This window comes from Mauremys reevesii, linkage group 5, assembly GCF_016161935.1.
Source record: "Mauremys reevesii isolate NIE-2019 linkage group 5, ASM1616193v1, whole genome shotgun sequence".
Taxonomy (NCBI): domain Eukaryota; kingdom Metazoa; phylum Chordata; order Testudines; family Geoemydidae; genus Mauremys; species Mauremys reevesii.
Window position 1 is genome coordinate 2,641,785 of NC_052627.1, and position 14,875 is coordinate 2,656,659.

At 46.7% G+C, this 14,875-nt stretch overlaps 1 protein-coding gene across 4 annotated transcripts in view; it reads right to left on the reverse strand.

Moving 5' to 3' along the window:
* The window catches only part of THEGL (theg spermatid protein like), a 60,908-nt gene that overhangs the window by 26,144 nt on the left and 19,889 nt on the right, over nt 1–14,875 (reverse strand). Inside the window, exons 1-4 of one of the 4 annotated variants that reach the window (XM_039542445.1) lie at nt 5,524–5,590; nt 4,285–4,315; nt 1,166–1,222; nt 372–497 (exon numbers count right to left, since the gene is read on the reverse strand). In XM_039542445.1, the coding sequence (XP_039398379.1) occupies nt 372–497; nt 1,166–1,222; nt 4,285–4,315; nt 5,524–5,575 (266 nt within the window). In that variant the 5' untranslated portion in view covers nt 5,576–5,590. Of the gene's footprint in view, nt 1–371; nt 501–1,165; nt 1,223–4,284; nt 4,316–5,523; nt 5,591–14,875 lie in introns of those variants that run through there. The other 3 variants (XM_039542444.1, XM_039542447.1, XM_039542446.1) reach the window with 3 other exon arrangements.

Consider the following 14,875-nt stretch of genomic DNA (forward strand, 5'->3'; position numbering starts at 1 on the left):
AACACTCTATTTAGAGACATTTATAATAAATGCTTTACACTTCTGCAGCCCCTTTTCATCCAGAAAATTGCAGAACTCAGCCAAACTTACAGGCACCTTAAGATGGCAAAATTGAACAATTGCCTTACTCAAAGATAGCAGCTGTGCTGAGCTGATCTCAGAGGGAAGCTGTGCATGGTGGATTGGGCTACAGTGATGATGTGAACGTGCAGAAACTTCTGCTTTCTTCTCCTTGCCCAATGGTCTGGATTCACCTCTGTACAGTTGTCATGCCTTTATTTGTATTAATTATTATCAATAAACCCTAAGCTGTTGCATTCATTAGTGAATGTTTTCCAGCAGAAGGAAGAGTGCTCCTGAATACAACCAACCTGCGCTGAAGGTCACCATTGAAAATTTTCTTGGGTTTGGCCAGAAACATAATTCTTGGTGTTGGCCGAGCCGTCAAAGCACTCAGGGAGAGCGGCCAAATTGTCTCCTGATTTCCCCATTCTAACCTACTGTTAAAACAGGGAACAAAAGGGAAACAAAATTCCCGGTTAGATGATCACTAAACTAAGCTTGGCACTGAGCCTCTGATGCTCTTCCAAACTTGCAAAACAACTGAGGAGCAACGTGCATGTTTATTGGTTGCAACCATTATTGTTGCACAATGTTAGCAGCCCTCTCAATGCCATTCCTGAGGAACAGCATGACCTGCTCCATCCCGCCGTCCCCAGGCATGTCCATTCTCAGGAGAGGCCATCTCCCAGCCTTTAAACACACTGGTAAGGGTGGGTGATAAGTCTCCCCCTTGCTCTCCTCCCAACTATCCAAAACGTGCAGGGGAACAAAAACTGGCCAGGCATGACAAGAACCGGCAAAATGTACAGCCACCCAAGCGGCAGGTGAAACTTGATGACTACAGTAATCCTGACCACAACCAGTGCTAGATCAAGGTGTAAGCACTACATGTTCATGTCTTAGCCTGGCCCTGACCACAGCTTCTGTGGATGAATTTAGATTCTCTAGCTCTGTAAATGAAAAGCCACATTCTCTTGTCTTTCCCAGATGTCAGATGGAGACAGCTCGCCAGTGCAGGAGAAACCCATTCTCGACACGCTCCACCTTTCATTATCTGACTGTTGTCCATTGAGGCCCAAAGCTTTGTACGTTTTCCACTCACCTACTATAGTTCTCCCAAGCTGCTTTAGGCTTCTTTGGCCTTGCTAGTTCTCGGATCCTAGTAAATGCAAATCAAGGTTACATGAGCAATTGAACGCAGAGACTGACAAAACAAGCACAGAGCAGGTGTTACAGTATTCTGAACCTTAAATAATTCTTGAGTCACTCAAAGACTTTCATCATGAAGCCAACGTGACAAAAGAACACTGAATCTTTTTTAAGTAATGGGCCTGGCTAGTCATTGTCTCTATAACATGACCTATCTTTTCAGTACATCTATTGATGTAAGAATTCTCTCCCTCTCAGTCCAGCTTCTCCTTTGCTCAGTTCTCTGGTGAACTCATAATCCAGTTTTTTTCGGTTACAGTAGTCTACAGTAGTAGCCAGAATTGCATAGAAAAATTCAGGATTAAGACTTCATGGAGATGGGCTGATGTGGAAGCATTTTTTATTGTTTTAATAATGTGATATTAATACACAAGGACTAGGAGATCAGAGATTCTCCCAGGCAACACAAAAATAAACAGAATAAGCACCACACAAAAGTGCATGCATCATTATCATCATCATGATTATTAAATAAAATGATTCACACAGTGCTTTACAAGTACAGATTAAGTCACATTCCCTGCACTAAACTGCTTACACTTAAGATCAATTTATTATATTACTATTATTATTAATGTTGTTTGCCTGTTTCCACTAGTACCCACAATGTGCAAGGCACTGCAGAAACACACTAAATGCATGGTCCATATCCCTAAAAGCTTCACTGTAAAGAAGGTAAGATGGTTACACTGTAAAGAAGGTAAGATGATCAAGAATTCCCAACAAAGTATTGTCTGTGTCTGTTTATACAGTGTCTGTGTCTGAAGCATGGGCAGGCACACTTGACTGGTGTTTACCCAGATGCGGCTGCAAGATTAAATATTCAGACTGCATATCCAATCAGGGAAGGGATACAAGCAATTGATTTAGCAGTTCAGTAGTATTTGCAAGGTCTTTGAATTAGAATCAGACTAAGTCCTCTGTCAACAACCTCTCTGCTTGCTGGAAGTTAGTGGCAAAAGAGTCCAATAAAATAGATGAAGTGCCATCAAATTCTTCCTCCTTCTCCATAAGTCCCATATTTCATATGTTGACATCCTTGGTGTCTATTCAACCCTTTCTCCAGGCAGGAAGAGGGCTGGTGGCTTCCCTTTACTTTGTGACACTTCCCTTAGCAACTGAACAGAAGCAGGTGTACAAATTATGCACTATGGGCCTGATCCAACGCCCATTAAAGTCAATGGTGTCACTAGGTTTTGGATCAGGTTCTCTATTAGCCTGGCAATGGGAACACAGCCTGGTGAGGGGGCGGGGCTGGAGCAGTGTCTGAGAGATGTTGGTTAAGAATGCATGTACGATGTGATTATGCTATTGGGTTCTCTTAAGGGCATGGGGCCCGATTTGAAAGTGCTGAGAACTTGCAAGATGCTGAGCACAGTAAGCTCTCCCTGAAGTCAGTGGGAATGGGGGAGATCAGCATCTCGCAGGAAGCTGGAAGGATGCCTGCAATCGCAGATTATCTTTTAGGCAGTCTATTGTTTACTTGATGCAAGAGGCAAGATAATGGACCATGCTCATTATACTTAAGCTCTACCATCCTCACATCATGTACAAACTCTGCTCTCAGAAAGATCAGCACAACTCCCATGAGCTTCAGAGGGATTTGCTCATGAAACTCTGGTCCTGTGCCTTCAGCTCATGGCAGAACATGTCCAGGTGTGGCCTTGTCATTTAAGGAGCCAAGCATCAGTTTCATTTTTTAACTCCAAGTCAAGTTGTTCTACAATGGTCTTCCCTTGCGAAGCAGCAACGGGCCAATTACAATTTCATCTAGAACTATTTCTAGTTCCGGCCTTGTCACAGCATAAATTTAGCAATAGATAAACTAGTTTACTGAAAATGAGATTATTACTGGGCATCCTCTCAGCAGAAGGGGCTCATTAATATCTCTCTAACCTTTACTCAGCCACGTTGGCCTAGATCCGTTTTCTAACTATAGCCAATGGATTAGAAGGAAAGTCTGACTGTAATGCTTTATGTTTTCCTAAGAATCAAACCACCTCACAAAATATGTTCTGTGCAACAGATTCCTCTCAAGAAGCACGAAAAACACCAAGACGACCTGCTGCTTGTATGCTGTTTTTTAAAAATGACGGGATGGCTGTAATTTACATCTCAAATGGAGACCTTCAGTTTGAAATGTTGTCACTTTACAGAAATAAGTTAAAAGTATTTTCATGTCCCACTCCTGCCCCTGAATTCCACCCACAATTTTTGTGTTTTTTTTATCAATCACATTTTCCTGCTTTTAAAAAAATGTCATTCTCTCCTCTGCTGTCACGTGAAAGACTCCCACAAACAGGAGAAAACGACTCTCTGAGGTCCCAGCCCAGCAAATGATTTACATAAGTCTGTAACTTCAAGCACGTGTGCAGTCCCATTGACAGGGGAAATGATGAAATTGACTATACTGGTCTAGTATTTGGGGTTTTTTACAAATTAAAATAAATAAGCCCAGATCCTCTGCATACAATGAATGCATTTCTACTCTTTATGTGGGCAGTATAATCAAAACTAGCATGTCTCCAGTTTTGTATGCATGGGAATTTCTGGTGAGAGCTTCTTCTAGTTGGGACAGAATGGTCTTTCACATTAACCCGCATGCATTCACAGGCTGCTCTTTCACAAAGCCGGTCAGGGTCAGCACCACACACCTGTACACTACTACAAACATCTAGATCATGGAATAGATTTTTTTTTTTTGCAGGTGCTACATTGAAATAATGTGAATAATTCTTGTAATAACCAGTTGACACAGACCTCCAAAAGCACATCAGCATTGTAAGAAATGTAACTGCTTTACTCATTCAAGTTCCCTCATCAGCAGGAGACATTGCCTCCTGATATTTATGACATTAGCCCCAGCCCGATGAATCCCCTTGGAGCCAGGCCTGCAGTCCACACTCAGGCAAAGCTCCCATTAGGTACGCTGGGAGCTCTGTCTGAGTGTGGAAGAGGACTTTGAGCTATGTACTTGCATTTCCAGATGCCTGCTGGGTTGTTTTTTCTTACCTGTCACTTGAATATGAACAGAAGTAAGAAACTGCGAAGAAAACAAAAACAAAGTGGGTATTAAAAGGCTGGATAACACCTGCATTCTATGCTGTCATTCACTGTAAGTAGGTGACTATACTTTAATCTCTATAAAATAACTGGCAAGGGAAAAGAAGCGTGTCCAACTACTTAAGCCTCAGTTATCTGACAGCTTTGTGTATGTTTTCCTAGTAGTTATCCTGAAGGTAACTACAGTGCAATGTACACATCATCTCTCACACGTCCCTGTGGTTAATGGTTGTAACAAAAAATGTTCAGGTCTCTCTCTGAACCAAGTGAGTGTAAGCAGGGTCTGAATGAATGCTTTCCTGACAGCTAGCTGGGAGGAGGGGAGACTATGGGTGTGTTTATGTAAATACAGTTTGCTCCTGCTCTGTTTACATATTCATCATTTACTGTGGTGTCAAAGGATCAACTTGGCTGGTGTGGGGTACAAATCACCTTAGTACTGAATGCAGGGGTAGTGAAATATGGTTCCCAATGATCGCTTCTTGGCTCTGTGAGCTAAGATGTGAAAAAATTATCTAAATTATTGTAGGAATACAGGAAAGCAGGCCTGTGCTTATCCCAGTGGTTCTCACACTTTTGTACTGATGACCCCTTTCCCACAGCAAGCCTCTGAGAGCAACCCCCCTTATAAATTAAAAACACTTTTAAAAATATTTACCACTATTATAAATGCTGGAGGCAATGCGGGGTGGAGGCTGACAGCTCGCGACCCCCAGGTAATAACCTTGCGACCCCCTGAGGGGTCACAACCCCGTTTGAGAACCCCTGGCTTAACCTGTCCCAAATGAGGGAGGGCACCCTCGGTTGAAAGAACCTCATTAAGCAGGGGCTCGAATGTCAGAGCCTTGTGAAAGTAAGAGGGGTGGGGACAACAACCCCACCCCCACCCTGGGTCCTCTCTAGACTGGCTTAACCTGTTCTTCCCCACTGCTCAAAGAACAGAGCTAAATAAACTTCATTAGGAGCCTCTTTTGTTATTTTAAATGCTCAATTCGAGTTGAAACCAGCTGTGGTAGGACTGTGTTTCTGCCCTGCCTGCTAACAGCTAAAATCACCGAGAGCTGAAATCACTTGAGATGGGGCTAAGATCAACGTGTAGGGAAAGTATGCCCCCCGGCCAACATGGCGCCTGGGACCCCTGCAACGAGCGAGTGCTACGGACCTACGGGATTGGTCAATGCTACGCACAGCTCATGAGGCGCCTCATGATCTCTGACACCATCCGATGGTCCAGGGACATCTACATCGAGCACATCACTGGCCACCGACAGTACCAGGAGGCATGAGCCAGAGTGACATCGTTCTTTGACTACGAGAAAGGGACCAAGACACTTTCTCTGTTGGATCATATGAACTGGAACCATAAACTCCCTGAACATTAAATCTCACCAAATGAGGGTCAATCCATCCTCCTCATCATATCCACTCATTATACTCCACACCCGAACATAGCCACTTTATGAACTTCATACCCTCATATCTCAATGTCTGTACTTTGACCCATCAACCTTTTACCCCCATTCGGGGATATTACAGATTATATATTCCTTATGCCACCCGATCTGAAACCAAACTTTGCACCCTTGATAATGTGTATGTTATTCCCTGATAACCAGAAACTTCTATGTTTAAACTCTGTACCATTCACTTTTTTAACATCTTAATAAAATGTTTAAATCTGTTCTTCTTATCTGTTCTTATCAGTTTAATATTTGCAAAAGAGCTGAAAATCACTGAGAGGCTGATGTGTAGAGGTCAAAGCTGAGAGACAGAAGGCAGAAGCGAATGAGTGACCAGCAGGGTGGCGGCAGAGAGGAGTGATGACCGAACAGCAGGGTGGTGGCAGAGAGGCGTGATGACCGAACAGCAGGGTGGCGGCAAAGAGGCGTGATGACCAAACAGCAGGGTGGCGGCAGAGAGGCGTGATGACCAAACAGCAGGGTGGCGGCAGAGAGGCATCACAACCAAACAGCAGGGTGGCGGCAGAGAGGCGTGATGACCGAACAGCAGGGTGGCGGCAGAGAGGCGTGACTAGCAGCCCGCAGGGGGCAGTGGAGAGGCATGATAAGTGGCCAGCAGGGTAGCTGGTGGAGGGGTGTGGTGAGAGTGGTGAGCGGTGAGCGAAGCGAGTAAGGTACCTCTTGTTGAACTCTGCAGATGTACCTCTGAATTCTGGATCTGCACTGACCAAGAACAGCAACTGTGAGTGGGGTGCAGAAAAGGGTTGGGCATGTGAAGGGGACTTTTGGATTGCTGGACTTAAGAACCTGAGGGGAAAATGGCACTGCCCAACCTACTTGGGGGTGGATCTTAGAATAATAGAATCTCAGGGTTGGAAGGGACCTCAGGAGGTCATCTAGTCCAAGCCCCTGCTCAAAGCAGGACCAAACCCAACTAAATCATCCCAGCCAGGGCTTTGTCAAGCCTGACCGAGAGCTGGCTCCAGGTTTTTTGCCACCCCAGGCGGCGAAGCAAAAAGCAAAAAAAACATAATAAGCCAATTGGCGGCAGCTCAATCGTGCCGCTTCGTCCCTCGCTCCCTCTCTTCCTCTTCGGCGGCACTTCAGCGGTAGCTCAAAGAGGAAGAGCAGGACTGAGGGACCCACTGCCAAATTGCCGCCAAAAACCCAGACGTGCCGCCCCTTTCCATTGGCCGCCCCAAGCACCTGCTTCCTTTGCTGGTGCCTGGAGCAGGCCCTGGCTGACCTTAAAAACCAATAAGGAAGGAGATTCCACCACCGCCCTAGGTAACCCATTCCAGTGCTTCACCACTCTCTGAGTGAAAAAGTTTTTCCAAATATCCAACCTAAACCTCCCCCACTGCAATTTGAGACCATTTCTCCTTCTGTCATCTGCCACCACTGAGAACAGTCTAGATCCATCCTCTTTGGAACCCCCTTTCAGGTAGTTGGAAACAGTTATCAAATCCCCTTCATTCTTCTCTTCTACAGACTAAATAATCCCAGTTCCCTCAGCCTCTCCTCATAAGTCATGTGCTCCAGCCCCCTAATCATTTTTGTTGCCCTCCGCTGGACTCTCTCCAATTTATCCACATCCTTCTTGTAGTGTGGGGCCCAAAACTGGACACAGTACTCCAAATGAGGCCTCACCAGTGCTGAGTAGAGGGGAATGATCACATCCCTCGATCTGCAGGCAGTGCCCTTACTTATACAGCCCAAAATCCTGTTAGACTTCTTGGCAACAAGGGCACATTGTGGGCTCCTATCCAGCTTCTCGTCCACTGTAACCCCTAGGTCTTTTTCTGCAGAACTGCTGCCTAGCCATTCGGTCCCTAGTCTGTAGCAGTGAGTGGGATTCTTCCGTCCTAAGTGCAGGACTCTGCACTTGTCCTTGTTGAACCTCATCAGATTTCTTTTGGTCCAATCCTCTAATTTATCTAGGTCCTCTGTATCCTATCCCTACCCTCCAGCGTATCTACCACTCCTCCCAGTTTAGTGTCATCTGCAAACTTGCTGAGGGTGCAGTCCATGCCATCCTCCAGATCATTAATGAAGATATTGAAAAAAACTGGCCCCAGGACCGACCTTTGGGGCACTCCGCTTGATACCGGCTGCCAACTAGACATGAAGCCATTGATTGCTACCTGTGGAGCCCGATGAGCTAGTTAGCTTTCTATCCACCTAATAGTCCATTCATCCAGCCCATACTTTTTTAACTTGCTGACAAGAATACTGTGGGAGACCATATCAAAAGCTTTGCTAAAGTCAAGGAATAGCACATCCACTGCTTTCCCCTCATCCACAGACCCAGTTATCTCCTCATAGAAGGCAATTAGGTTAGTCAGGCATGACTTGCCCTTGGTGAATCCATGCTGACTGTTCCTGATCACTTTCCTCTCCTTAAAGTGCTTCAGAATTGATTCCTTGGGGACCTGCTCCATGATTTTTCCAGGGACTGAGGTGAGGCTGACTGGCCTGTAGTTCCCCGGATCCTCCTTCTTCCCTTTTTTAAAGATGGGCACTACATTAGCCTTTTTCCACTCATCCGGGACCTCCCCCGATTGCCATGAGTTTTCAAAGATAATGGCCAATGGCTCTGCAATCTCATCTGCCAACTCCTTTAGCACCCTCGGATGCAGCGCATCCAGCCCCATGGACTTGTGCTCGACCAGCTTTTCTAAATAGTCCTGAACCACTTCTTTCTCCACAGAGGGCTGGTCACCTCCTCCCCAGGCTGGGCTGCCCAGTGCAGTAGTCTGGGAGCTGACCTTGTTTGTGAAGACAGAGGCAAGAAAAGCATTGAGTACATTAGCTTTTTCCTCATCCTCTGTCACTAGGTTGCCTCCCCCATTCAATAAGGGGCCCACACTTTCCCTGACCTTCATCTTGTTGTTAACATACCTGTAGAAACCCTTCTTGTTACTCTTAACATCCCTTGCTAGCTGCAACTCCAAGTGTGATTTGGCCTTCCTGATTTCACTCCTGCATGCCTGAACAATAATTTTATACTCCTCTTTGGTCATTTGTCCAATCTTCCACTTCTTGTAAGTTTCTTTTTTGTGTTTAAGATCAGCAAGTATTTCACTATTAAACCAAGCTGGTCACCTGCCATATTTACTATTCTTTCTACACATGGGGATGGTTTGTTCCTGCAACCTCAGTAAGGATTCTTTAAAATACAGCCAGCTCTCCTGGACTCCTTTCCCCTTCATGTTATTCTCCCAGGGGATCCTGCCCATCAGTTCCCTGAGGGAGTCAAAGTCTGGTTTTCTGAAGTCCAGGGTCCGTATTTTGCTGCTCTCCTTTCTTCCTTGTGTCAGGATCCTGAACTCGACCATCTCATGGTCACTGCCTCCCAGGTTCCCATCCACTTTTGCTTCCCCTACTAATTTTTCCCTGTTTGTGAGCAGCAGGTCAAGAAGAGCTTTGCCCCTAGTTGGTTCCTCCAGCACTTGCACAAGGAAATTGTCCCCTACACTTTCCAGAAACTTCCTGGATTGTCTGTGCACCGCTGTATTGCTCTCCCAGCAGATATCGGGGTGATTGAAGTCCTGCTTGAGAACTAGGGCCTGTGATCTAGTAACTTCTGTTAGTTGCCGGAAGAAAGCGTCGTCCACCTCATCCCCCTGGTCTGGTGGTCTATAGCAGACTCCTACCATGACATCATCCTTGTTGCTCACACTTCTAAACTTAATCCAGAGACTCAGGTTTTTCTGCAGTTTCATACCGGAGCTCTGAGCAATCATACTGCTCTCTTACACACAGTGCAACTCCCCCACCTTTTCTGCCCTGCCTGTCCTTCCTGAACAGTTTATATCCATCCATGACAGTGCTCCAGTCATGTGAGTTATCCCACCAAGTCTCTGTTATTCCAATCACATCATAGTTCCTTGACTGTGCCAGGGCTTCCAGTTCTCCCTGCTTGTTTCCCAGGCTTCTTGCATTTGTGTATAGGCCTTAAGATAACTCGCTGATTGTCCTGCTTTCTCAGTCTGAGACAGGAGTCCTCCCCTCTTGCACTCTCCTGCTCGTGCTTCCTCCCGGTATCCCATTTCCCCACTTACCTCAGGGCTTTGGTCTCCTTCCTGTGGTGAACTTAGTTTAAAGCCCTCCTCACTAGGTTAGCCCGCCTGGTTGCAAAGATTTGCAAGAGGGACGTATTGCCTCTCAGAGGTGCCCAGGGGTGGTGTGTAAATTTCCCAGGTTACTGAGTGGGGGCTCAAGCCGGTTCTGTGTTGTATCAATGGAAAGGAACCCCGAGATATTGAACCCGGCCCTGGTTGCTGCTGGCTCCACCTGGCAGAAGGATGACATGAGCAAGAGTGGGAAATTACCATTGGTTGTAACAGGAACGTACAGGTCCCTCTTTGGCTAAGTCTAATAATCTATTATGTGCTTTAACTGCAACTTCAAGGGAATTTTTCAGAGCCTTAGGTAAGTAGTATTATATAAACTGTACAAGACAAAGGAATAGTGCCATTTTTGGAACTCGGATGCTTGAGAAATAGGAAAAATCCAGGGGCAGTGATGTATGTTGTAAAGGCAGAAGTGAAGCAAATGATATCATACTTGTGTCATTATTGGGAAACAATGCACTATGAGGACCTCAACAAAAGCCAATCTGCAGATGGTGTGAGTTGTTATAATTAATTTCTTCAGACACTGTTATTTCAATACCACTACTTGAGTCTTTATAGCCAAGGTTGTCATTTGTTCCACATCCTTTTAATCTGTTACCAAACACTACTTTTTACGCAGTGAAAGAAATCTGCTTTAAATATTCATTCCGGGCAGTAGCCTGGCATGTAAGAGAGCAAAGCAGGAGAAAAGAGCAGTTATTGCAATGTGGGGATTTTTTTGCAATTCCTAGTTGATTTCTACATAATTTAAGTTGTACGTTAAAAGGAAGTTGCTAACCCTTTCTTGTGCAAAGACAACTTTCCGACTGCACTTTTGCACAATTAAGCCAGCCTTGCAGAAATCTGTGCCCAGCTAGACAATTGCAACAACAAAACATGTAAACTGTTCCCCACCTTCACCCAAATGGGAGGTTTACTTAATTATTTTCCTGAGATCACTACAGTGCTGGAATCAGATTTTTTTTTTTTTAAAACTTACCTTTCCCTTTGGGGACCAACAACCATGAATCACTGCTTGGGAGGCATGGGAGACAGAGCGCCATATCACTCTCCCTGCTCCTTCCATCTACACTTGTGAAATCGTATTATTCCCTGTGGCCCAGAGACTTGGAAAAGTGGTGCTTTGGTTATGACCACAGTATTAGCAGACTAGCTGGGGACAGAGTGTTGTGATGTCCAGTCTCACAGACTTGGAGAGCAGAACCGTGTCAGGATTTCCTCCCACTTACATGAACAACGATGATTATTTCCATGGAGGTGGCACCTAAGGACCCCAGTTGATGATCAGGGCCCCGTTGTGCTAGGTGCTGTACAGGTGAATGACTGCATAAATGTTCCATGTGGCCCAAAGACAATTGATATGGACACAGCGGCAAAATGAGGCCAGACACACGCCTGGAATTAAATGGCAGGCTGTAACTTTTATTAAACAAGGGAGGGGCACTACCCACCCATCACCCACACTCTCCTATACCAGGCATTTAATTGGGGGTTACGATATAGCCCATAACGAGGGGTAGGCTCTCCTCAGCCCACTCCTCTGGACTCAGCTCTCTGAGCTGAGTCCTAGCACCCTCCCCTCCATGAGGGGGACAGATGGTGCAGCAGGATAGGGATCTTGGCCCATGAGGGTCACAAGCCCTGATCTCAGCCCACAAAGGCCACAAGGTCTCATCTTATCACATGAGCCAAGGCCCATTACCCAAGTCCCAGGTCTTTTACCTCTGGAAACCGCACACTTTGTTCTCTTAATCGGACTGGAAACCAGCGGCAAGTTGCGATGAATAAACACCAGCACCTCTGTACTGCAGTTAGGTGCTAAGCGCGTTCCTACTCAGCCACTGTGGCTTGCAGGTGCTGCAAAGAAGGCCAAAAAATCCTCCCAGGTCCTCTGCCAATTGGCCTATGGGAGAAAAATTCTTTCCAGACCTCCTAAACAGGCAATTGGCTACACCCGCAGCATCTGTCAGGCCGGGCTCCCACTCCTAGTTCGAGGGGTAGGGTGGGCTGCTGGAATGGAGCTCAAAGAGGCGTCACATGGCCCCTGCACTGGGCTAAACCCCGGGAGTTGGGGAATACTGGCCAATTAGCACCCCTCTCCTCCAGCTGGCCAACAGACGCCAGAGACTCCTGGGGGAGGAACTACCTATTGTCCCTTGGCCCCATCACGTTCCCCCACCCATTGTTGTGAGTGGTGGCATTTCATACCATCACGGAAATCTCAAGTTCAGAGAGGAGACTCGTCCTTATTGCACCTTGTTATGCATACGTACATTGCAGAGGTCGTGACGTACGCATTATCCTAGGGAGACGAGGTGCCGAGACTTGCTTTTGTGGCATTCAGTAACACCCTTTAATGTGCCTTTTTAATTAATTTATATAAACGGTTGAGCTTCCCTGCCTCGTGGTTGTTGAAGCAAGGTTCTGCTCTGGAACATGACCCTGCAGAAATGAGGGAATCGCTGTAGGGCTCACTCCCTGTTGATTATCTCTCTCTGATTTCCATATCAATTGTCCTCAGTTTCTAGGTCAAACATATGGCTCTGGCTTCTCCCAGCTGCTCTGCAGAGAGGACAGATTCTGGCTGGGAAGGGCTGTACGGGGATTCTCTGACAGGAGGACTGAGGGAGGCAGAAAAACCGTTCCTGCACCAGCTGACCTTGTTAAGAACTTTACGCAAGGGCTGTAACACTCGAGCAAGCCCCAAGCGGCGATAGCTTCTGCTGGGGCTGGCTGGCACTGGGCTAAGATGCCACTCAGGCCCCATCCCCCCTGCACTCAAGCAAAGCTTATGGGCCGGGGGAGGGGAGAGAATCCCACCTATTGTTTTTCTAACAGCCAGCTCTGCACACTCCACTCGTATCTTAAAGCCAAAGTGGGCTCTTTCTGACTGCTGCGTGTCCTCAGTCAGCCTCTGTTGCAGGGAGCATGACCAGTGTGCAAGTAAAATCAGCCAGGTGCCCAATTCTGTGAGCAGGGTCATCCCTGGGGTCAGGGCCGGCTCCAGGCACCAGCCCAGCAAGCAGCTGCTGGGGCGGCCAACGGTGAGGGGCGGCACGTCCGGGTCTTTGGCGGCGGGTCCCTCACTCCCTCTTGGAGCAAAGGACCAGCCGCTGAATTGCCGCCGAAGACTGAAGCAGCAGCGATAGAGCTGCAGACCACGAGGGTTTTTTTGTTGTTGTGGTTTTTGTTTGTTTGTTTGTTTTTTGCTGCAAAAAACCCTGGAGCCGGCCCTGCCTGGGGTGGGGGTGAGGCTGGATGGTCCCGCATGGGTGGGGAATGAGTGGCAAGGTCACTTTGGACTGGGGAGTGTCCTGTGACTGAAGAGATGAGCTTCGGTGACTGGAGTGGGTTGAGAGTCTGCGAATATGGAGGCTGAAAGAGGGGGCACGTGGCTCTCAGAGAGTGATCTGAGAACAGGGTCACATAATTGTGACCAGGCTAAGGCAGGTACTGGTGTGAAGACAGGCTTCCTCGTCACTGGAGGAGAGGGTTAGGAGCGGCTTTCTGGCTCTGACCAGCAATGAGCCAAGGCCCCTGGCCCCTAAGCAGGAGCGAGCCCCTCTGGTGCCTGTTTTCACATGATGAGCACCCCAGTCCCACGTCTTTCAGGTACCCAGCTGAGACTGTGGCTCCCATGAGCTCTAGCCATCAACCTCCCAGAGCTCCCATCGTCCATCAGCCGAGTGTCTTAAGTTACACAAACCGTGGCTACTGCTCTCATGGAACCTGCAAGCACTACAGCTGCTATACATATTACTCTGAATGGCCACAAGGCTGGATTCTCCTCATGCTTACACTGGTGTTACGCCGTCATAACTCCACTGACTGGACTGGGGTTCTCTTGACTTACACCCATGTGCAGGAAGAAAATTAGGCCCATAATCTCCACAGGGACCTTAGTACAAATCCCAGAAATAAAAAATGTGGGATTGCCTTGCATCTTGAGGAGTCCTTTACCCATGTGCAAAGTGTGTGTGCAAAGCACCACCAGTCTGAGCTGGGAGCACTTCACTCCAGTTCTGCACAGGAATAAATAACTCTGCAAGGTGAAACAATGGAGAGAATCAGACATTGATCTGTACTAGCTCTAACATTTTCAATGCAGCCTTAGCAAAAATAGTCCTATGCTTGAAGTCTCAAAAGTACTAATAAATACATTGTTACATTTCAATCTTCTCTCAGTTATTATATTTTGTATCTATTAAGTAAAGAAATGCATGCTGGAAGCTTTTACAAGAAAGGAAAGAACACTTTTCTTAAAAAATCCCTTACTGCCAAAATGATGAGTCTCCAGCTCCTCGGGTTAGAAACTGAACATGAAAAACATGAGGAGGAAAGAAACATCTTTTGAAGAAGTTACACAGTTGTTTGCGTGCGCATGGAAAACTGGGCTTACAACCTTAGCTGTGGAGTAATGTAGCTCCACACCTCTGTGTCTAGTTACATGTGATGTCAAAGCCTGCCCTCTGCTGGAACAAGAGACGTAGTACAAAGAAACAGATTCGTGCCAAGCTTTATCAAAAATCGTGATCAACGTAACATTGTACCAGACTTGTGATATAGGACAGAAATGAACACTGTTTACTGTCAAGGAGAAAAGGAGAGAGAGAGCCAAGACAACATTCAGGCTTTATGTCTTCCTCCATGTATGCTGTTCTCTCATCAAGCACTTCCTGTGTATCTCACCTAAAGGTTTACCATCCCCTGACGATAACCTAGGCAGGCCTAGTTTCTTCAGATACCCCAGCAAGTGCCTGGCTGCTAGCCTGGCTCCCAGCTCTCTTGAGAGACTGTTCCTTTTTAAACAGGTCAGGATCCTTTTGCTCTCCTGCATCCCTAGGCCATTCCCCATGCTGGCATTGTCTCCTGGCAACCCTCAAATGCTTGCTGAAAAGTGGCTTACTGTGAGCCATTCTTTTTCCTTCCTGACAACCCCTT